Below are 24,208 nucleotides of genomic sequence, written 5' to 3' on the forward strand. Positions count from 1 at the left end.
TAACCTTACATGATTTATAGTTAGTTTGGCTTATTCCAGCTGTGCTGTCACGAATTGCTGTTCTGACACATTTTCTGACACAGCACTTTGTAGTGGAATAGTCCAGAGTGTTTAGGATTTGGAGAATAATCACAACTTTGGTCCAGCTTGTTTTTAGATGTTAATATATGTGGTAAATTGGAAAAGTGTCTGAAGGCATCTCTGATTCATAAAACTGGTTTTCAGTGTTTTACTGCAATATGGTGGAGTCACCATCACTGGAGGTGTTTAGGTAGAGACTGGATGGGGTACTTGGTGCCATGGTTTTGTTGATTAGATAGTGTTGGATGATAGGTTGGACTTGATGATCTCAAAGGTCTTTTCCAACCTGGTTAATTCTATCCTATCCTATTCCTATCCTATTCCTATCCTATTCCTATCCTATTCCTATTCCTAACCTATTCCTATCCTTATCCTATCCTTATCCTGTCCTTATCCTATCCTAGGTTTATGAAAGAAAATAACCCTCTCCAAAGTCACCCAACAGACTAGTACCTGTAGTCAACTGGACAAACCACTGGAGTTTCATTTTTACTAGACCATTTGTAGGTCATTCTAGGATCCTTCTCATAGAATAGAATCATAGGATCAACCAGGTTGGAAGAGACCTCAGAGATCAAGTCCAACCTGTTACCCATCACCTAACACCACCTGACAACTAAACCATGGCTCCAAGTGCCATGTCCAATCTTTTTTTGAATACCCCAGGGACAGTGAGTCCACCACCTCCCTGGGCAGCACATTCCAATGGCCAATTACTCTCTCTATGAAGAACTTTCTCTTCACCTTGAGCCTCAACTTCCCTTGGCACGGCTTGAGACTGTGTCCCCTTGTTCTGGTGCTGGTTGCCTGGGAGAAGAGAGCGACCCACACCTGGCTAAACCTCCTTTGTAGAGGAGTTGTAGAGAGCAATAAGATCTCCTGCAAGCATCCTTGTCTCTTATGCTACTGGCTAAACTATGATAGACTAAGTTCAGTAATCTTTGCTTGCATAAATATCTGCACTAAGAACCAGGGGATTAAATCAGTTTATCTAACTTGAATGCTTGTGCATTTCCTTCCCCCTTGGTGCAGCTCGAGAAACCTCATGGTGTGAGTTAGGGAATGCATGATTTCTGATACACAGGAAATTGTTAACATGGCTTCAATTAGGAATAGTGTGGCCAGCAGGAGCAGGGAAGTCATTGTGCCCCTGTACTCTGCATTGGTTAGGCCACACCTTGAGTCCTGTGTCCAGTTCTGGGCCCCTCAGTTTAAGAAGGACATTGAGACACTTGAATGTGTCCAGAGAAGGGCAACAAGGCTGGGGAGAGGCCTTGAGCACAAGCCCTATGAGGAGAGGCTGAGGGAGCTGGGATTGTTTAGCCTGGAGAAGAGGAAGCTCAGGGGTGACCTCATTGCTCAGGGGTGACCTCATTGCTCTCTACAACTACCTGAAAGGTGGCTGTAGCCAGGAGGGAGTTGGTCTCTTCTCCCAGGCAACCAGCACCAGAACAAGAGGACACAGTTTCAAGCTGTGCCAGGGGAAGTTTAGGCTGGAGGTGAGGAGGAAGTTCTTCACTGAGAGAGTCATTTGTCATTGGAATGTGCTGCCCAGGGAGGTGGTGGAGTCACCATCCCTGGAGGTGTTCAAGAGGGGATTGGATGTGGCACTTGGTGCCATGGTCTAGTCATGAGGTCTGTGTTGATAGGTTGGACTCGATGATCCTCGAGGTCCTTTCCAACCTAAGTTATACTGTGATACTGTGAATTGCCCTCTACAACTACCTGAAAGGTGGTTGTAGCCAGGAAGGGGTTGGCCTCTTCTCCCAGGCAACCAGCACCAGAACGAGGGGACACAGTCTCAAGCTGTGCCAGGGGAGGTTTAGACTCGAGGTGAGGAGAAAGTTCTTCACCGAGCGAGTCGTTCGTCATTACAATGTGCTGCCCAGGGAGGTGGTGGAGTCACCATCCCTGGAGGTGTTCAAGAGGGGATTGGACGTGGCACTTGGTGCCATGGTCTAGTCATGAGGTCTGTGGTGACAGGTTGGACTCGATGATCTTTGAGGTCTCTTCCAACCTTGGTGATACTGTGATACTGTAAAAGAGATAAGTTTTTATTCAAGAGAGGAAAGAATTTTATTCAAGGGGGAAAGAATTTCAGATTTTCTAGAGGAAACATGAGAAAAACCTTCCAGGATTCAAAACATCTGTTTTATGTCTTGCACCTTCTCCTTTATTTCCTTTGTGATGAAACAAATCTAACTGGGATAGTACCTAGAGGACTTCTTGGAGATGAGATTTTATTTATCTGATTTTTTTCCCAAACCATTTGTCCCTCTGCTTCAAACCATCTTTACTTCTTCAACTATTTTTTTTGAGTTGGGATGCACTTGTCCTCTCTAGCTGCAGCATGTTGTTGTTTTTCTTAAGTGATTCCATACTTAATGTGTTGTTCTGGATCACCTCATCTATGCATCTTGAGCTTTTTTTATTGTTGTGGGTTTTGTTGTTGTTGTTATTGTCTTTAACTGAAACTGTACTGAGAAAACTATTGATGTGCTCCAAGGGGATCATCTCTTATAGCCTCCAACAAGCTTAGAATTGAGATATTTAAAGGGTCTTCTGCTGTTCTAGTTGATTGATGAAGACCATAAGAGATGATTAACTATCTCTTAAATATGCTGGGATACTGCTTCCACTGTTCTTCCAGCTTGAAACAGGACTATAAAAGGACAAAATGCAAATTGATATCCTTATGATTCTGGCAGTTCAGTTCAAATTGCTGGTTTAATGGAGCGCTGAAATGAAAGGACAATAAAGTGGCCTCAAGAGCCAGAGTCAGATGGATGCTCATCTGAAGTTGTTTGTTTGTTTGCTATTCTCTAGGGCTGCTTTGTTTTTAAGCCAAGTCCCAAGAAGAGAAGGTTGTCTCATAAACTAGGTGAGTGTTTTGATGTATGTTTCTGTGCTTGAGAAGAGTTAATCCTAGTTAATCCTGGAAGGTTCACCACAGATACTAATTGTGGCCTTCCAGTATCTGAAGGGGGCCTACAGGAAGGCTGGGGAGGGACTTGTCAGGATCTCAGGTAGTGATAGGACTAGGGGGAATGGAATGAAGCTGGAGGTGGGGAGATTCAGGCTGGATGTGAGGAGGAGGTTCTTCACCATGAGAGTGGTGAAACCCTGGAATGGGTTGTCCAGGGAGGTGGTTGAGGCCCTGTCCCTGGAGGTGTTTAAGCCCAGGCTGGATGAGGCTCTGGCCAGCTTGATGTAGTGTGGGGTGTCCCTGCCCATGGCAGGGGGTTGGAACTAGATGATCCTTGTGGTCCCTTCCAACCCTGAATGATACTATGATTCTATGATCTGATTGAGTTCTGCCATAACTGCATGAGGATTTCTTTTGCTCTTTGATGTCAATATTGCTGAAACTCATTTCTTCAGAGGAACCCCAGCAAATTGTTGGCTAGTGTAAGTGTTTGGGGTTTTTTCATCTCCAGTCATCAGGATAGCATAGCTATTTTTGTCATGCCATGTTTAGGTTTTTTTAACAAGAAAACTGCCTTCCATGCTACCACAAATGGTTTGCTGACTGAAAAACTATTTGTCTGAAGAGTCTGAATGAGCCACTTGAAAGTCATGTGAGTCAGAAAAGATATCCCATTCCTAAGTCTTATCAAATGCTGGGTAGTTTGTTTAAGTTTCTTCAGGAAAAGAAGAAAGACAAGCTGTTTGTGAAGATCCCATGACTTCTGCCCAGGAGTATCTCCAGCCTGTATGCTGTGTACACAGACTTCTTGTCATTTGAAGAATGCGGAACAGGACTGACACTTACTCGAGCCACAAATCACAGTATCACAGTATCACAAAGGTTGGAAGAGACCTCAAAGATCATCGAGTCCAACCTGTCACCACAGACCTCATGACTAGACCATGGCACCAAGTGCCACGTCCAATCTCCTCTCGAACACCTCCAAGGATGGTGACTCCACCACCTCCCTGGGCAGCCCATTCCAATGGCAAATGACTCTCTTGGTGAAGAATTTCTCCTCACCTCGAGCCTAAACCTCCCCTGGCATAGCTTGAGACTGTGTCCTCTTGTTCTGGTGCTGGTTGCCTGGTAGAAGAGACCAACTCCCTCCTGGTTACAACCACCTTTCAGGTAGTTGTAGAGGGCAATGAGGTCACCCCTGAGCCTCCTCTTCTCCAGGCTAAACAATCCCAGCTCCCTCAGCCTCTCCTCACAGGGCTTGTGCTCAAGGCCTCTCCCCAAGCCTTGTTGCCCTTCTCTGGACATGTTCAAGTGTTTCAATGTCCTTCTTAAACTGAGGGCCCCAGAACTGGACACAGTACTCAAGGTGTGGCCTAACCAATGCAGAGTCCAGGGGCACAATGACTTCCCTGCTCCTGCTGGCCACACTATTCCTAATGCAGGCCAGGATGCCCTTGGCTTTCTTGGCCACCTGGGCACACTGCTGGCTCATGTTTAGGCAGCTGTCAATCAGCACCCCCAGGTCCCTCTCTGGGAGTTCTCCAGCCACTCTGACTCCAGCCTGTAGCTCTGCATGGAGTTGCCGTGGCCAAAGTGCAGCACTCGGCACTTGGACTTGTTGAATGCCATCCCATTGGACTCCATAATGCCGCTTAAATATTTGTTGTTTGAGACTCAGGGAGGAAATTTACTATGCAGTTAAACTTCTTTTGGGCCTCACTAGAGCTGTCAACAGGTCTGACAATTTGTATTAAAAAAAGTAGAGGGGGAAAGTAGTAGGCCAGATCTTTGTGGCAATCACCACATGCTCATTCATTACTGGAGGGTCTTACTATAACACCTGCTTTAAAATGAGTCCCAAGTTGTTTGTGCCATGAGAGTTGGTACATCTGTAGGTGAGGGATCAAGAAGCAGGGAAAGAGAATCCAGTCTGTCACTTCAAGTTACTGCAAGATAAATAAATCCACCAGCCAAGACCTGTGCACTTAAATCACGTTGAAATGTTGCCCCTTGCTAATCTTGCACAACCATACCCATAGTATCCAGTAATGTTTGGATAAATCCTGCCATAGATGCTGTTCTAGTTAGCAGATGCTTGGAGACAGAAGAATAAATATGGCTCAGCTAGCCCTGAAAGAGAGATGAAGGTGAGCTAGTTTGGCTGTTCAGAGCAGTTGGTTAGAATGGTATTCTAAATAAAGAGTATTTTGATGTGCATCCTTCCAGTTAGTTAAGGGGAGATGGAAGATGAGAGATACCACTTGTTCCTCATTTACATATCTGTTCTGAGGGGTAGTTCATGCTTCTGAAGATTGAAGATGCTCATCAACTGCTTGTCTGAAGATCAGACCACTGCTGGTGCTCCATTGAATGGCCACCAAATAGACATTAAGGCCTAGCAAATGAACTTTTATTGCATGCATATATTTAGGAAAAAAAACCCCAAGTCGTTAATGTTTTAATGTTGCCTTGTAGGTAAGGACTGTTTACTTAACCTTCAGTCTTTGTGCTCTCCTGGGTGGTGTTAGTGAAGCCTGAAACCTACACCAGGCCTGCTAAATGTCTGTTGGGAGTACGAAGATGGCTCCAAACTAGTGCCTTTTTGTTTGCATTTTTTGGTGGTGGTGCTTGTTTGCTTGGTTTGGGGTTTTATCTGTTTGGGGTTTAGTGGTGGTTGGTTGGGGTTTTTGGTTGTTGTTTTGGTTTTTTTTTAAGGGAAGTGTAAATTGTTTGAATATGGGAGGAAATACAACCAGAAAAATCTCACTTGTTTGTGCTAGTTTCTGTTTGTTCTCTCGTCTGACTTCCAGCTCTGTCTTTCCCTTTATCCAGCTGTAAGCTGGTGGAGAGTTTCTGTGCTCACATCTGTGAGGCAGAGCAGCACCTGGGAAGCCAGATGTACTCAGAAAGTGTGCCAAGACACTGTTTTACCAAAAAAGGATCTGAATTCTCTTTCTCTTTTTCATAAAGAGCATGCATGGAAGTGAAAGGCAATTTAGAGACGAGCCAGAAAAGCAAGCCTGCTTTGCACTGAAGAGTTTTGCTGGCATAGTGGTTAAACCTATTTTGAAAGTAAATAAACTTGTATTTCATGTAACCTGACAGTTGCCATACTGTTTTTTAGGACATTGGTGTTAGCTGCATCTTCCAAGGGGGAAAGAAAGGATTTTCATGCATCCTTGCAAGCCTTTATAGTTCATATCTAACTGTAATAGTGAAGGAAGATTGAATCTTTAATAGGTGAAAGAGAGCCACAAAACCTTCTGAAGCAAGGGAAAGATTTGTGTTCTTTCAAATTTTATTTCATTTTAAGAATAAAGGCTGCCCTGATCTGGCCCTTGGCTCATCTGGGGCTTGGGAAAAACAGCCACTTCTTTGCCTTCTGCCTGCACACTTGGGTTAATATGTTCTATTTGTTCCCTTGCTTATTCTACCAGATACCAGAAGTAAATCAATTGGTTAAGAGAAAATTCATCTCCCTTAGATATAAGTGTATATGAAGATGTTATTGTAAAATTTTGATGCTCTCATTTGTGCTTGCCTTTGCTTTCTGTCTTCCTAGATCATGATTTTGGAGAAGGAAAGGGTGATTCAGAGGACAGTGAGCTGCGGTTTGCTGCTTGCCAGTCCCTGTGGAGTAAGATCAAAGCAGAAACAGAGGTGAGTCGTGCACCTCATACTGAAATAGTGCTTTGCATTTGTAACAATGCTTCTTCCATCTTTGTTTCTGGAGATCTTGTGTTTTGCATGCTTAAAAGGGCAATTAGTTAAAGCAGTAAAAGGGCAAGAAATATTGACTGAGACTGACATCCCTGTCCAGAATATAAATTAGTAATAAGTCCCTCAATTATACATTACTTCTAACCACAGAACTGTGTGCTTTTGATACTTCAAGCTGCTGCTCCTAGTTTCTCTTCTTACTAATTGTCCTTTTCATTAACTTCTATCATACTGCTGTTTTCTGCCTTTAGTGCTCCCTACCTGCCTTCAGTGCTTGCCAGCTGTCTGAGGATTTTGGGGTGCTCTTGACCTCTGTGACCTCAGTGTTACAAAGTTCATAGCAGCCCAGGATTCGCAGTGAAATTGTATTGAATACAACTGTATGGATGTCAAAGACTGTATAACACAGCTGCAAGCATAGTCTATTGAAATAGTATGCCCAGTGTCAGTGGGGTTTCCTGGTGGGAATCAAAGCTAATTTCATACAGAACTGTGGCCTCCTAATTGTCATGTGTTAGATGGCATGCTGCTGTTGTGTCCCTGTAGCCAGCTGGCTTGCATTATAGTATGAGTAATTGTTTCTCTACAGCAGGGATTTCCTCTTCTGTTCAGTGTCAAGGATTCTGGGCAAGTATTCCATATTCCTTTGCCTGCTGTTGGGGCTCTGGACATTATGAGAATTTTCCTTCCACAGCTTGTTTAGGGATGTACAGTAGAAGCCAGCTGGATGTAGCTTGCAATTTGTACCCTTGGGGTAAACTCATAAATTCCTCTGATTCTGTTCTTACCATTCCATGATCCATCTCACTTTGACTAGTCAGCACCCTTTTCAAACCATGACATCCAGGTTGTACAAAGCACTGCACTGATTATAGAGAGCACAGACAAGTTTGTGGAGGTATGTTTGGTATCTTCCTCCTAACTGCTTCAGCTTGATGAGTTAGCTAACCAGCATTGGCAGTAATGCTAGCAGCTGCACAGTGGACTATAGGGAAGATGACATTCTCTAGCTACTTCTTGAAGAGTTTTTCTTAGATCTTCTTTCCTTGGCACAGCATTGCCACAGCTTTTGAGGCTGTGCCTCTGCACAGCCAACAGTGGCTCAGGATTTTCAGATTGAAGAAGTGGTGGGTTTTTTCCTGTTTCTCTAAGGATTTCTCCCAGAAGAGCAGGCACAGCCCATCATAGCCAAAGTCTCCCTTGACTACTCAGAAACACAGAGCCATTGTCATCTAGAAAATCACTCTTCTTTCCTGTTCTAGATCTCCCACCCTTATTTTCTTTGTGATTTCTAGGAGTTTGACTTTCTTCTGTTCTTCCCTTCCTTCTGTTCTTCCCTTCCTTCTGTTCTTCCCTTCCTTCTGTTCTTCCCTTCCTTCTGTTCTTCCCTTCCTTCTGTTCTTCCCTTCCTTCTGTTCTTCCCATCCTTCTGTTCTTCCCATCCTTCTGTTCTTCCCTTCCTTCTGTTCTTCCCTTCCTTCTGTTCTTCCCTTCCTTCTGTTCTTCCCTTCCTTCTGTTCTTCCCTTCCTTCTGTTCTTCCCTTCCTTCTGTTCTTCCCTTCCTTCTGTTCTTCCCTTCCTTCTGTTCTTCCCTTCCTTCTGTTCTTCCCATCCTTCTGTTCTTCCCTTCCTTCTGTTCTTCCCATCCTTCTGTTCTTCCTCCTCCTGGTGGAAGACAGATCATCCTAGATTGACAAATTGATAAGGGCCTTGCCTTAGAGTTTGGTTTGTCCATGAGTAGACTTCCTGGAGTTACTTTTATTGCTATGCATAGGATTTTCTTTATCCATCTTAGGGGGCATCTCATCTTCCTCTTTTTTAATGCATTTTGAATTACCATCCTTTTATCCCACTGCTGGCAAGCTTGGAGGTGATGATTATTCTTACACATGAAATTGTGTGATAATTCAGGTTGGAAAGAGCCCTGGAAAGTCTTTAGTCTGAACTGCTGCTGGAGATGGCCTTTGGTACATCATTTAAAATTCACTGCCATGTGCCTCACTACTTGCGGCTAATAAATCTAGATGATGATTTTATTGGGGTTGGGGGTTTAATCTTGTTTCTAACATCTGTGTTCTGGAGAATATAGTAATATTTAGAATAAATATTTAGAATAAACCAAACCAGGTTGGAAGAGACCTTCAAGATCATCGCGTCCAACCCATCAACCAATCCAACCCACCCAAACAGCTAACCCATGGCACCAAGCACCCCATCAAGTCTCCTCCTGAACACCTCCAATGACGGCGACTCCACCACTTCCCCGGGCAGCCCATTCCAACGGGCAATCACTCTCTCTGTATAGAACTTCTTCCTAATGTCCAACCTAAACCTCCCCTGGCACAGCCTGAGACTGTGTCCTCTTGTTTTGGTGCTGGCTGCCTGGGAGAAGAGACCATCCTCTGCCTGTCTACAATCTCCCTTCAGGTAGTTGTAGAGAGCAATAAGGTCACCCCTGAGTCTCCTCTTCTCCAGGTTAAGCAACCCCAGCTCCCTCAGCCTCTCCTCATAGGGCTTGTGTTCCAAGCCCCTCACCAACTTCGTTGCCCTTCTCTGGACTTGTTCCAGCAAGTCAACCTCCTTCCTAAACTGAGGGGCCCAAAACTGGACACAGGACTCGAGGTGTGGCCTAACCAGTGCAGTGTACAGGGGCAGAATGACCTCCCTGCTCCTGCTGGCCACACTGTTCCTGATGCAGGCCAGCATAACATTGGCCCTCCTGGCTGCCTGGGCACACTGCAGGCTCATGTTCAGCCTACCATCAACCAGCACCCCCAGGTCCCTCTCTACCTGGCTGCTCTCCAGCCACTCTGACTCCAGCCTGTAGCACTGCATGAGGTTGTTGTGGCCAGTGTGCAGAACCCGGCACTTGGATGTGTTCCATCTCATGCTGTTGGACTGTGCCCATCTGTCCAGCCTGTTGAGGTCCCTCTGCAGAGCCTCTCTACCCTCCAGCAGATCAACTCCTGTCCCCAGCTTGGTGTCATCAGCAAATTTACTGATGATGGACTCAATGCCCTCATCCAGATCATCAATAAAGATGTTAAAGAGCACAGGGCCCAGCACTGATCCTCAGGGCACACCACTAGTGACTGGCCGCCAGCTGGATGTGACACCATTCACCACCACTCTCTGGGCTCGGCCCTCCAGCCAGTTCCTAACCCATCGCAGTATGCTCCCGTCCATGGGCTGACAGCTTAGCCAGCAGTTTGCTATCTTCCAGCACATTGGCACAGCCTGTCCCTGTGCCTTCAACAATTCTTCCTTGAAGCAGGTCCAGCCCTCCTGGACCCCTTTATTATTAAGGGCTTTATCCCAAGGAACCCTCAGAATTAGTTCCTTGAGTAACCTGAAGTCTGCCCTCCGGAAATCCAGAGTGGAGGTCTTCTTGCTGCCCCTCTTAGCTTGACCAAATACTGAAAATTCAATTATCTCGTGGTCACTGGCCCCTAAACACCCTCCGACCACCACATCACTCACCAGCCATTCCCTGTTGGTGAAGAGGAGGTCAAGCAATATATTGAACTTCAGAGTACATTTGGTTGTTTTTATGTCCTAGCAGAAGGCTAGACTTAGGACTAGGAGAGATTTTTTCAAAGGCCCATACACAACAAAAGAAACATAAAAAGCTGCCTCTGTGTATCTGTTTCTACAAGTTTTATCTCACCTTTCTTCATATCCCTGTATATACATATTGCATGGAAATCATCCAGAAGGGTAAAAGAGTGTAGCAAATGTGGCAGTTTTATGGTTTAATATGTTTTTTTCCCTATGAAACATACATAATGCCTGCCTTCCTTTCACCCTGAATTGGATTTGGAGAAGATGAACATTTTGCTGTCATTTTGCTGTCAGTCATTTGGATCTCTCAGAAAAAATGTTTCTGTGCATTTTGTAAGCCAAGAGGGAAATAATAACAATTTTCATGAACATCCTTTTAGAAAGTAATGATACTCTTTTATTGCTCCTGTGTCACTCACATCTTGGCAGTGTGTTGGTCTCCCCTTTATAACTTGCAGTGTGACAACAGTGATAGGTTGGATGCGATGATCTTGAAGGTCTCTTCCAACCTGGTCCTCTCTCCTCTCCTCTCCTCTCCTCTCCTCTCCTCTCCTCTCCTCTCCTCTCCTCTCCTCTCCTCTCCTCTCCTCTCCTCTCCTCTCCTCTCCTCTCCTCTCCTCTCCTCTCCTCTCCTCTCCTCTCCGAACCTCTCCGAACCTCTCCTCTCCTCTCCGAACCTCTCCTCTCCGAACCTCTCCTCTCCTCTCCGAACCTCTCCGAACCTCTCCTCTCCTCTCCGAACCTCTCCTCTCCGAACCTCTCCTCTCCTCTCCGAACCTCTCCTCTCCTCTCCGAACCTCTCCTCTCCGAACCTCTCCTCTCCGAACCTCTCCTCTCCTCTCCGAACCTCTCCTCTCCTCTCCGAACCTCTCCTCTCCGAACCTCTCCTCTCCGAACCTCTCCTCTCCGAACCTCTCCTCTCCTCTCCGAACCTCTCCTCTCCGAACGGAACCTCTCCTCTCCGAACCTCTCCTCTCCTCTCCGAACCTCTCCTCTCCTCTCCGAACCTCTCCTCTCCTCTCCTCTCCTCTCCTCTCCGAACCTCTCCTCTCCGAACCTCTCCGAACCTCTCCTCTCCGAACCTCTCCTCTCCTCTCCGAACCTCTCCTCTCCTCTCCGAACCTCTCCTCTCCGAACCTCTCCTCTCCGAACCTCTCCTCTCCGAACCTCTCCTCTCCGAACCTCTCCTCTCCTCTCCGAACCTCTCCTCTCCGAACCTCTCCTCTCCGAACCTCTCCTCTCCGAACCTCTCCTCTCCGAACCTCTCCTCTCCTCTCCGAACCTCTCCTCTCCTCTCCGAACCTCTCCTCTCCGAACCTCTCCTCTCCGAACCTCTCCTCTCCTCTCCGAACCTCTCCTCTCCTCTCCTCTCCGAACCTCTCCTCTCCGAACCTCTCCTCTCCTCTCCGAACCTCTCCTCTCCTCGAGTCTCCTCTCCTCGAGTCTCCTTTCCTCGAGTCTCCTCTCCTCGAGTCTCCTCTCCCCTCCCCTCCCCTCTCCTCCCCTCGAGTCTCCTCTCCTCCCCTCTCCTCCCCTCCCCTCCCCTCCCCTCCCCTCCCCTCCCCTCCCCTCCCCTCCCCTCCCCTCCCCTCCCCTCCCCTCCCCTCCCCTCCCCTCCCCTCCCCTCCCCTCCCCTCCCCTCCCCTCCCCTCCCCTCCCTTTGGGGAGGGGTTAATTTAGGTTAATTTCTTACCAAATTGGAGTAAGATAATGAGAAATAAACCCAAATCTTAAACCCCTTCCCCACCACCCCCACCCCTCCCTTCTTCCTAAGGGGTCCCAGATTGCTTCAGGCATCCACTTGCTTTGGCATGGGGTCCTCCATGGGATGCAGGTGGATATCTGCCCCACTATTAATCTCCATGGGCTGCATGATCTTCATGCATGCACTTCAACACACGCTGCTCTCGTGCCTTTCTCTCCTTTGCTGACCTTGGTATCCAATAGTTGTTTCTCTCCCATATTCTCACTCCTCTCTCTGGCTGCAGTTCTTCTGAAACAACTTGTTCCATTTCTTTAATATGTTATCACAGAGGCACTACCACCATTGCTCATGGGCTTAGCCTTGGCCAGTGGAAGATCCATCTTGGAGCTGGCTGCCATTGAGTATGGGATGCAGAGAAACTTCTAGCTGCTTCTCACTGAAGCCTGTACCCTCCCCTACCTACCAGAACCTTGCAGTGCAAACCCAATACAAGAGGAAAACTTAGCTTTACTTAACATTTTGCCCTGGAGTTTTAAGGATTAAAAATCATGAAGGAGAGGAGAAAGAGAGAGAAGTTATTCTGGTGTTTCCACATTTTAATTAATGAACTATCTCCTTTTCTGTTGTTGTTTGCAGCAAATACAGGAAGACTTGAATAAGCAGTTGTTTGACAATCTAACAAGTTTTTTGAGGCAGTCTCATTCTGACTTCCAAGAGAAGACCACAGAATGGACTCGTGGGATGAAGTCCAGAGAAATCCCTACTGCAGCTCTTGTTTTAGGTAACTTTTAAATGTTGTTATGTACATCTGCTTTAAACTGACACAGAGGTCAAAGAAAAACACATTGCTGGCTTCCAGCAATTGCTGTGAGCAGTATCAGCTTCAGAAATGTTAACAGAAGAGATTGGGCTGGGAGAAGGAAGCAGGGTAAGGCATTCTCTCTTGTTTCAATGTCCAGTAAGTTAACACCTTTGCTAAAGGGCTGTCTGAGGCAATTTGTAGTGATTTGGGCTTTTTCTCTTGAGGTAGGAGTAGTGGAAATAGAATAGAATAGAATAGAATAGAATAGAATAGAATAGAATAGAATAGAATAGAATAGAATAGAATAGACCAGACCGGAAGAGACCTTCAAGATCGTCACGTCCAACCTATCAACCAATCCAACCCACCTAATCAACTAAACCTTGGCACCAAGCACCCCATCAAGTCTCCTCCTGAACACCTCCAATGATGGTGATTCTCAGTTTCTGCCACCAGTACAGGTGGTGGTTTCTATAATGAACCATGGAGTCCTACAGCTTCTGTATTTCTGATACATGTTCTTGCAGTGCATATTTACATGTAGGAAAGCAGTATCATTGTCTTGGACAAATAGCACAGGGTGAAGAAAATAGCTGAAGTTCTTATTCTTGGAGTTGGTGAAGGTCTGAAGGGTGGTTTTTGGGTTAGTTGTGGGGTTGGGTTTGTTTGGTTTGGGTTGGGGTGTTTTTTTCATTGTTGTTTGGAGTTGCTTTGTTTGTTTCATTTGTTTCTGCCTCCCTGACCACCACCCCCACTCTATAAACTGATCCTGAACCTGATTCAAGGCAACTTGATTCCATTTTAAGGAATATAAAATCAGACCCATGCTTCCAATTGATGTGTGAACACTAACAAGGCCTGGAAGGTGATTTGCTTTTGTAGGTAGTAGAAAGTGTGAAGCTCCTGCTCTGAATAGTTCTGTGGAATAACCTGTGAATTCCTTTCTTGAGGGGCTTGTTCTTTTTCTGTTGTTTGTTTACTGATGATGTTAACAAATGCAGCAAATATTGCATAGTTCTTGGGAAATTCAGAGAGTAGTTCATACTGACTTGTAATTTTCCTTATTACATAAGCCATGTGAGGTGTGCTGATTGACAGCTGCCTGAATATGAGCCAGCAGTGTGCCCAGGTGGCCAAGAGGGCCAATGGCATCCTTGCCTGCATTAAGAATAGCATGGCCAGCAGGAGCAGGGAAGTCATTCTGCCCCTGTGCTCAGCATTGGTTAGGCCACACCTTGAGTCCTGTGTGCAGTTCTGGGCCCCTCAGTTTAAGAAGGACATTGAGACACTTGAACATGTGCAGAGAAGGGCAACAAGGCTGGGGAGAGGCCTTGAGCACAGCCCTATGAGGAGAGGCTGAGGGAGCTGGGATTGCTTAGCCTGGAGAAGAGGAGGCTCAGGGGTGACCTCATTGCCCTCTACAACTACCTGAAAGGTGGTTGTAGCCAGGAAGGGGTTGGTCTCTTCTCCCAGGCAACCAGCACCAGAACAAGAGGACACAGTCTCAAGCTGCGCCAGGGGAGGTTTAGATTCGAGATGAGGAGAAAGTTCTTCACCGAGCGAGTCGTTCATCATTGGAATGTGCTGCCCAGGGAGGTGGTGGAGTCACCATTCCTGGAGGCGTTCAAGAGGGGATTGGATGTGGCACTTGGTGCCATGGTCTAGTCATGAGGTCTGTGTTGATAGGTTGGACTCGATGACCCTCGAGGTCCTTTCCAACCTTAGTGACACTGTGGTACTGTGATCCAGGTCTCAAGTGTATGCAGCTGCTCTTTAGAGACAGTGAATTTCATCTTGTTGTCTGCAGACTCTAGATGACTGGGAATGGCGTCTGAGGGTAGGAGAGGAGTTGGAAAGCAAATCCTACTCCTTGCAGGATTACACCCTTGAGAAATCTTACTCTAAAAAAAAAATTCCCCTCAGAATGTAAGAGGGGTCTTTGCAGTGATTCCCTCTTCCTTTGTAATCAGCTACTATTAGCATGTGTGCCTAATCTTGTGCTAGTTTGTCATCTTTCTTCCTAGGTGATGTTATGCTTTTTCATCCCTTCCTTGCATATTTGAAGTCTCTTTTGGTGTTTCATTGTTGTCTGCTCTCCAGTTAATTTTTTCAGTCGTGGTCACAAATCACAGGAAAATTGCCCTTTAAAATTTGTCTTTTTCTTTCCTAGGTGTAAATGTTACAGATCACAACCTGACTTTTAGAAGTCTCTCTGAAGTCCTTCAGAATAACATTACTCCTTATATAGCCTTGCTGGAAGCCAAAGATTGTGCAGGTAAATACTGCAGTAGCTTTTGCTGCTTCTTCTAGGTAAACTATTTAATGAACTAGAAATTAGAGCTTTTGTCCCCAGATGTAAGAATAATGGAATGGAGAGACCATGAAGACTTTCTAAAGATTTACTTGACTCCATGTTAGCACAGCAGTAATGCCTTCTGTATGTTAAGAGAGATTCAGTTCCAGTTTAAAACAGTGAAGACTGAAATGCTACTTAATGGTGACACGTGTCAGAACATGCTGCTGAGTGTATTGCATGTTGATACAGTAGGTTGGCTTTCCTCTTGTTTAATTGCACAGTGTGTGCATGCCTTCCACTTTTTAAATGCTTAGTCACATTATTACAGTGAGGGAATGGGTAGAAAAGAGAAATGGAGAAAAGAAGGCTCCGAGGTGACCTAATTGTGGCCTTCCAGTGTCTGAAGGGGGCCTACAGGAAGGCTCAGGAAGGACTTCTCAGGATGTCAGGTAGTGATAGGACTAGGGGGAATGGAATGAAGCTGGAGGTGGGGAGATTCAGGCTGGATGTGAGGAGGAGGTTCTTCCCCATGAGAGTGGTGAAGCCCTGGAATGGGTTGTCCAGGGAGGTGGTTGAGGCCCCATTCCTGGCGGTGTTTAAGCCCAGGCTGGATGAGGCTCTGGCCAGGCTGATGTAGTGTGGGGTGTCCCTGCCCATGGCAGGGGGGTTGGAACTAGATGATCCTTGTGGTCCCTTCCAACCCTGACTGATACTATGATACTATGAAATACCTGCATTTCAATACCTGAAGGGGGCCTGCAGGAAGGCTGGGGAAGGACTGCGTAGAAGGGCTTGTACTGATAGGATGAAGGGCAATGGTTTTAAACTGGAGCAGGGTAGATTTAGGTTGGGTGTAAGATGAAAGTTCTTTACAAAGAGAGTGGTAAAATACTGTAACAGGTTGCCCAGAGATGTAGGCAACACAGAGATGAGGCCCAACCCTTGGAGACATTCAAGGTGAAACTTGATGGGGCCTTGAGCAACCTGATCTGGGTGGCGATGCTCCTACTCACCGCAGGGGAATGTTGAACAAGATGACCTTGAGAGGTCACTTCCAACCTGATGCATTCTATGATTCTGTAAAATACATTTTATCCCACTCCTGGTGCTCCTCTTTTTTTCTGTTTTTTTTTTAATGTTTTGATGTAAAAAGCTGAAGTTATGGCAGCATCCCCAGATCCAGGGATTGCCTGTCTTATTTTTAGGTCATTTCAACAGCATGTGGCAGGAGTTCAGGAAAGGTGCAGTGCCAACATCTTAACCTGAACTACTACTATCTAGACTAATTAGTAGGATAGTTTTTATTACATTCACAACATGCCTGTCTTGAATACCTTCAAGCTTTCTGGAACATGAGATGGGCATTCTGGAAAGAGAAGGAGAATCGTTAGGAAAGTGAAAAACTGCTAACTTGGGGTAGTTTCTTTAGAGTATGAGTTGGAGAAGTGTTACTGAATAACAAAACATCTTTGTTACCTGTCTACAAATGTTTTGTGAAGGCATAAAAAATCTCATGCAGAAGCTGATGGGGCAGCTGATGAACTGCCATATAGATGAGGACTCGTTGGAAGATGAAGATTACGTGCAGGTGTCCCAGAAGAGAATACGTTGTTCAATGACTTCTCTTGTCAGCTGGTATGAAAGTGTAACAAAGGTAGGAGAGCTTTTCCTTTAATAATAAGTGAGATTGAGGGAAAAATCAGGAAAGAATTCTGTACTGAAACAGTGGTCAGGCATTGGAACAGGCTGCCCAGGGAGGTGGTGGAGTCACAATCCCTGGAGGTGTTCAAGAAAGGTGTGGCCATGGCACTGTGGGAGGCAGCTTAATGGCCATGCTCCTTTCAGGCTGATGGTTGGACTCAATGATCTTAGAGGTCTTTTCCAACTGAAACAATTCTATGATGCATATGCCTGATGTTTATGACTCAGGTGGCTCAGTTGGTAGCACATAAGACCCTTAATGGAAGGTCGTGAGTTCAAGCCTGCAGTGGGCAGTAGTGTCCTCCCTACTCTAGTTGTGGTGACAGGTTGGACTCGATGATCTTTGAGGTCCCTTCCAACCTTAGGAATACTGAATACTGAATCTTTTGAAGAGAGACTGAAGGAGCTGGGGCTGTTTGATTTGAAAAAGAGGAGGCTGAGGGGAGACCTCGTTGCTCTCTACAGCTACTTCAAAGAACATTGTGGGGAGGCTGGGGCTGGTCTCTCCTCACAGGTGATTAGTGATAGAAAAGTGTTAAAGGCCCCAAGCTACAACTGGGTAGGTTTAGACTGGACATTAGGAAAAAAATTTTCATGGAAATAGTGGTTAGGCCTTGGAATGTGCTGCCCAGGGAGGTGGTTGAGTCCCCAACCCTGCATGTGTTTCAAGGTGGTTTGGATGTGGTGCTTGGGGATACAGTCTAGGGGTGAACCTTGTGGAGTAAGGTTATTGGTTGGACTTGGTGATCCCGAGGGTCTTTTCCAACCTGAATGTTTCTGTGATTCTGTGATAAATCTGTGATGTATACAGCAAATGTGGAGTTAGTTTTTGGTGAGGGGTGAATGCTAGAATCCTGAAAACCAAGCAGAAAGTACTGTTTTGTAACCTAATTGGAACTAGAAGCTTAAAATGCAATCTCAGCTTCATTAAAGCTGTGCAGGTGAAAGGCTTCATGTTAGTGCTAATGTGCCATTCTGTCATCTGCCACCCACTCTACATTGAGAAGGAGTGTATTTAATAAAGCTAATCAAGTTTAAGTTTTGCTTCTGTTATGAGTAAAAGTTGGAACTGATTTTATGACTTCTTCAGAGCAGTATGTTCACCAAAAATTTAGTGAAGCACATGCTCTTTTTATTACAGGCTAAAGATAGAGGAAATCAACAATGTGTGTGTGCAGAACTCAAATTATCTCCCTCAATCTCAACAGAATTTCACTAGTTCTGTTCCACTGAGCTATTCTCACCTTAGTTGGAATGTGGATCCTTAAAATTTGTTTATTCTTCATGCTGTACCAAACAGAAGGAAGAAACATTGCAATTCTAGAGTCTAAAAATACAGGCAGCTGTAGCAAAAAATCAGACATGTCACTTTGGAGTGTTGTAATATCATGGGCATGATTAGCTCTTTTTATTTTACTGTCTTCTGTTTGTTAATGCCTAAAAACATTTGCTTTAAAGAAAACAGATTCTGGAACTCCAAGCAAAAGAACAACTCCTTCTTCTAGTCATGGGCAATATCCTCCAGTTGTAGTTATATTCAAAGACATGGAGAGTTTCAGCACAAAAGTACTTCAAGACTTCATAGTCATCAGCAGGTAGTGTGATCTGATGTTGAATTCTTCCACACCTCTAACAGTTTTCTATTTGCAGCTGTTTCAGAGTGTAACAGTGAGGTCAGGGGAGAGCTGGAATCGAACGCTGCTTCTTTGCAGCAGTGATTGAGTAAAACCAAGTTTGCTGGGTTTTGGGGATAAATGATCCTTAAGCTGACTTTGGCATTCTGAACCAGAGTGCCTGAGGGGCTGGGTTGAGATACTGAGTGATTGGCTTCATTCTTTACATGAGAGGATTTTATAGGTTGTTAGAGAATCTGTGATTGTGAAACTAATTATTTAAGATACCTAGATCTTCCTTCTGTAGGCTTCTAAAGTTATTTTCAGAGGAGTTCTTTCTTTCCTTGGAGGCTTTTTGGGTTAGACTACTGATGTAATGCTGCTTAAAGGTTACAAGATTGCAAACAGAGGTATATAAAACTCACCCAGAGAATTTCTCAGTGTTGACCAGGATCTCTAGGGAGTAGCTGACTACTTCAGGTGCTCCTGTGCTCATGTGCTTCCTTAATCTGTCTTTCTTAATATCATCTCTAATAAAAAATTCATTCTGTTATCCAAAAATAATATCTTGCACTTAGTATCCAGGTTGAAGTTACAGTTGCAGCAGAATTGGGACTGCAGTTGTACACTTATTTCAGCTGCAGCGTGGGGCTGTTCAGTCTGGAGAAGAGAAGGCTCCCAGGTGACCTAATTGTGGCCTTCCAGTATCTGAAGGGGGCCTACAAGAAGGCTGGGGAAGGACTTCTCAGGATCTCAGGTAGTGATAGGACAAGGGGGAATGGAATGAAGCTGGAGGTGGGGAGATTCAGGCTGGATGTGAGGAGGAAGTTCTTCCCCATGAGAGTGGTGAGACCCTGGAATGGGTTGTCCAGGGAGGTGGTTGAGGCCCCGTTCCTGGAGGTGCTTAAGCCCAGGCTGGATGAGACTCTGGCCAGCCTGATGTAGTGTGGGGTGTCGCTGCCCATGGCAGGGGGGTTGGAACTAGATGATCCTTGTGGTCCCTTCCAACCCTGACTGATACTATGATACCATGATACAATGATACAATGGCATTACCTCTGGACAAGCCTAGGCAATTTCACTAGCTGAGAGACCCACAATAAAAACATTTTCCTACTTCAAATCCAACAGGTGGGCATTTCAAGAAGTGAAATCACAACTCTGCAATGATCTGGAAATAATTAGGATGTAAAGCAGTGAAAAAATGAGGTTTCAATTAAGTGTTGTGTTTAATTTTGCTTGTTGTGGCAAGGGTAAATACCTAATTATAAGCATATGGGATATAGGTGAAGTTCAGTTCATGTCTGCCAGTCTGCTACTTGCAAGTACACTTTTTTGGTAGCAGATGATGTGTCTCTTCAGAAAAAGTTCAGAGGATTCAAATGATCTTGCAGCAAAAGATTGTCTTGAGTAAATTAGGTGGTGGGCAAAATTATTAGAGCTGTGTAATACTTAAAATGTGTTTGAGGTAATTGTTGAGATGGGTTTGGTCTCCCCATTTCAGCCTTAAGCATGTTTAATAATGAAAGTGAAGTGGGTAATTGTGAGAGATTCCTCTGATTCGTTAACCACAAGATTGACTTTCTCTCCAGTATTATTTCATGTTACCCACAGTAATAGATGAAGTTTGTTTTCATACCTAAGTATCTAGCAATAACTTTTGAGCCCCTGGAGAAATGGAGTAATTGCAGGACAACAAAACACCAGCTTGCTGTGGTGAATACAGAGGAAAGGGATAAATGCTCAATTTTAACCTAGAAGACACTTAAGAGAGCAGAATTTCTGTCTTACTGAAACTAATAAAAGAATGGAAAATAATGATGCAATAGTGCTGGAAACATCCTTTTGCATAAGTTGTTTGCTGTTCACAAGGCATACAGCATTCAGTCCTGGTTATTAGTTCTCAAAACCTAGACATGAAAATTAGAAGGGGAATATTAAATCTGGAGAAAGTAGAATTCTTTTTTAAGTATAAAGGGAACACAGAATGTTAGAGGGGTTTCATGTTTATTTTCAATGTATTAGATGGTGTCTGTTTGCTGTTTAAGGTCTCTTTTTTTCCCACTCTATTTCTTTGAAGAACAAAAAACTTAACTCAGTTCTCTGAATATAACATTTTGAAAAGGTAGAACAAATAGAACACAGGCTGGAGAGGTGGGCACAAGCCAACCTCATGAGGTTCAATAAGAGCAAGTGCAGGGTCCTGCATTTGGGTTGAGGCAATCCCAGGCACAAATCCAGGCTGGGCAGGGACTGGCTGGAAAGCAGCCCTGAGGAGAGAGACTTGGGGGTGCTGGTGGACAAAAAGCTCAACATGAGCTCTCAATGTGCACTTGCAGCCCGCAAAGCCAATCAGATCCTGGGCTGCATCAGGAGAAGTGTGGCCAGCAGGTCAAGGGAGGTGATTCTCCCTCTCTACTCAGCTCTGCTGAGACCCCACCTGGAGTACTGCCCCCAGTTCTGGAGCCCCTATTACAAGAGGGATGTGGAGGTGCTGGAAGGTGTCCAGAGAAGGGCCACGAGGATGATCAGAGGGCTGGAGCACCTCTCCTGTGAGGACAGACTGAAGGAGTTGGGGCTGTTCAGTGTGGAGAAGAGAAGGCTCCGAGGTGACCTAATTGTGGCCTTCCAGTATCTGAAGGGGGCCTACAGGAAGGCTGAGGAGGGACTTGTCAGGATCTCAGGTAGTGATGGGACTAGGGGGAATGGAATGAAGCTGGAGGTGGGGAGATTCAGGCTGGATATGAGGAGGAAGTTCTTCCCCATGAGAGTGGTGAAGCCCTGTAATGGGTTGTCCAGGGAGGTGTTTGGGGCCCCATCCCTGGGGGTGTTTAAGCCCAGGCTGGATGAGGCTCTGGCCAGGCTGATGTAGTGTGGGGTGTCCCTGCCCATGGCAGGGGGGTTGGAACTAGGTGATCCTTGTGGTCCTTTCCAACCCTGACTGATACTATGATACTATGATACTCTTCACTGACAAGATGCTTCTTATGCCACTTCCTGCAACTTGAATCCTAAAATACAGTTTAATTTGCTTTTCTGCTTTAGGGCTTTAAATGTCTGCCTTTCCTTTTCATTGCACTCCCCATCAAAACTCTTGGTTTGCTGAGAACCAATCTTTTGATTTCCCCCTTTCTGCATCGAAGCTCAGTGCTGTGTGTAGAACAAACATAATGAATCTGTTTCATGATCTTCTGTAATGTAACTATTCTGGTTTTGTTTTGTTTTCTCTCCCATGATCTAGTCAGCATATCCATGAACTACCTCTAGTACTGATTTTTGGAATTGCTACATCTCCAATGATGATCCACAACGTGCTTCCTCACTCTGTTTCCTCCCTGCTCTGCATAGAGCTTTTCCAGTCCCTTTCCTGTAAGGATCACCTGTCTACTGTAATTGACAAGGTAAAGTCCCCTTTCTAAATAAGAGGAATGTGTGTAAATCCAAGTTCAGTGTATTATGTGTGGTCCAAAGCCTTTTGGAATGGAATCTGTTCCTGAGTTGATAGATTTGGGGGTGGGGTGGTTTGAGCTGAAAACAGTTCTGAACTGAGGACAGAGTGAATTTACCCCAAAGGAGTAAATAACCACACTCACACAGAATTGGAGGCCAAATAGAAATACTATTTGCAAAAGTAGATCAAATACAAAAGGGACAAAAGCAAAAGGATATATATACATACACATTCCAAATCAGCTCTGGCCCTAGCTCTCTAGCTGGGCCCACCAAGTCAAAACCAGGCCCAAAAACCTCCCCCCCACATGCAGCTTCAGTAGGCACCAAGTAGGCCAAACTGCCTCCCCCCACCAAGGCAGGCCTACCCGGCCTCAGTGCTTCCCCCCACAAGCCTCACTGCCCCCCCCCACCTAGCTGAGCACCCTAGGCCCAGCTGCACAGGAAAATAGCTTGCCCTCAAGGCTGCAGAAAGCTGCACTCCCCCACAAACCAGAGAGATAGCAGCCAAGGTATCACAGTACCTTAGAGGTTGGAAGGGACCACCAGAGATCATCGAGTCCAACCCCCCTGCCAAAGCAGAATCACTTAGGGTAGTCTGCACAGGAATGCATCCAGGCAGGTTTTGAATGTATCCAGAGAAGGAGACTCCACAACCTCTCTGGGCAGCCTGTTCCAGTGCTCTGTCACCCTCACTGGAAAGAAGTTTCTCCTCATGTTGAGGTGAAATCTTCTGTGTTCAATCTTGTACCTGTTGTTCTTTGTCTTATTACTGTGCACCACCAAAAAGAGCTTGGCCCCCTCCACCTGACACCCACCCTTCATGTATTGGTACACAGTGATCAGATTTCCTCTCAGTCTTCTCAAGACTAAACAGCCCCAGGGCTCTCAGTCTCTCTTCACAGGGGAGATGCTCAAGTGCCCTAATCATCATGGTGGCTCTCTGTTGGATTCTCTCCAGCAGGTCTCTGTCATTCTTCAGTCGCACACACCATGAGCAGAGAGAAAGAACTGACTGGGAGGTCAGCTTATATAGGGATTGCAGTATTATGGGATGGAATAACAATAATCACAGTATCCTGTGCCTCCCCCTGGGGACTGCCCACCCCCTCGTACTTCTGGAGGAATTTCTCTATGGTCTTCAACCTGTAACACAGGGTACTCCTACTCATAGTTGCAGAGTAGCTGAAGTGAGTGCAGAGTGGCTGGAGTGAGTGCAGGGGAGGACAAGGAAGCTGGGGAAGGGCCTGGAGAAAAAATCTTGTGAAGAGTGACTGAAGGAGCTGGGGCTGTTTAGTTTGAAAAAGAGCAGGCTGAGGGGACACCTCATTGCTCTCTACGAGTACCTGAAAGGACCTTGTGGAGAGGCTGGGGCTGGTCTCTTCTCACAGGTAATTAGTGATAGAACAAGAGGGAATGGCCTCAAGCTGAGACTGGGTAGGTTTAGGCTGGACATTAGGAAAAAAACATTCACAGCAAGAGTGGTCAGGCCTTGGAATGTGCTGCCCAGGGAGATGGTTGAGTCACCAACCCTGCATGTGTTTAAATGTCATTTAGATGTGGTGCATGGGGATATGGTTAAGGGGTGAACTTTGCCATGTAGAATTATCTGTTGGGCTTGGTGATCCTGAGGGTCTTTTCCAACCTGAATGTTTCTGTGATTTCTGTGATACTGAGAACCTCCTTCTCACATGGAGATGCCCTCACACACCTGCTGTCATCTTTCATTTGCACTGACATCTGTGCATGCGTATCTGGGCAATGACATTTTGACATTCCCACCTCTACACCAAAAGAAGTGCTTTGATTTGAGTTTTACTCTGTTCCAGAAAAAGATTGCTTTTCAACACAGGAAAAACACAGTTCAGCCTGAATTGTGGTGCCTGTTGAAAATCAGGAGCTAGCCAAACGCTCAAGGGCTTGTGTGTACACCACTTTGGACAGGATTTGTTACACATGTGCTAAAAGTGGTGGTAGTAATAAACTGGGGGCTGTTGCAGCAATTTCTGTTCTGTTGGTAATTTTAAATACAAGTACAAAAGTAGTGTGAAGCTAAACTAACTTCAGATGCTGCACATTAGTCAAAGGTGCTTAGAAAAATGTGGGAGAAATGAACTGAAAATCGATCTCTGGATGGATATTTTAGTAGGAATACTTGGTTTAGAATTCGGCAGTGTGTGTAGTGTCTCATATAAGTCAATGCTAACCTATAATAAGAGTTGTAGCTGGAGAGGTGGGCACAAGCCAACCTCATGAGGTTCAGTAAGAGCAAGTGCAGGGTCCTGCATCTGGGTCGAGGCAATCCCAGGCACAAATCCAGGCTGGGCAAGTGACTGGCTGGAAAGCAGCC

General features: G+C 45.5%; 1 protein-coding gene across 2 annotated transcripts in view; it reads left to right on the forward strand.

The window, feature by feature from the left end:
- ORC3 (origin recognition complex subunit 3) overlaps positions 1-24,208 on the forward strand; it is a 67,907-nt gene that overhangs the window by 1,498 nt on the left and 42,201 nt on the right. For both annotated transcript variants that reach the window (XM_068149239.1, XM_068149248.1), the window contains exons 2-8: positions 2,908-2,962; positions 6,573-6,670; positions 12,633-12,777; positions 14,969-15,073; positions 16,594-16,748; positions 18,254-18,390; positions 21,650-21,809. In XM_068149239.1, the coding sequence (XP_068005340.1) occupies positions 2,908-2,962; positions 6,573-6,670; positions 12,633-12,777; positions 14,969-15,073; positions 16,594-16,748; positions 18,254-18,390; positions 21,650-21,809 (855 nt within the window). The remainder of the gene's footprint in view (positions 1-2,907; positions 2,963-6,572; positions 6,671-12,632; positions 12,778-14,968; positions 15,074-16,593; positions 16,749-18,253; positions 18,391-21,649; positions 21,810-24,208) is intronic.

This window comes from Melanerpes formicivorus, unplaced genomic scaffold, assembly GCF_026170545.1.
Source record: "Melanerpes formicivorus ecotype bairdi unplaced genomic scaffold, bMelFor1.0.p_v2 SCAF_2, whole genome shotgun sequence".
In the NCBI taxonomy this organism is placed as follows: Eukaryota; Metazoa; Chordata; class Aves; order Piciformes; family Picidae; genus Melanerpes; species Melanerpes formicivorus.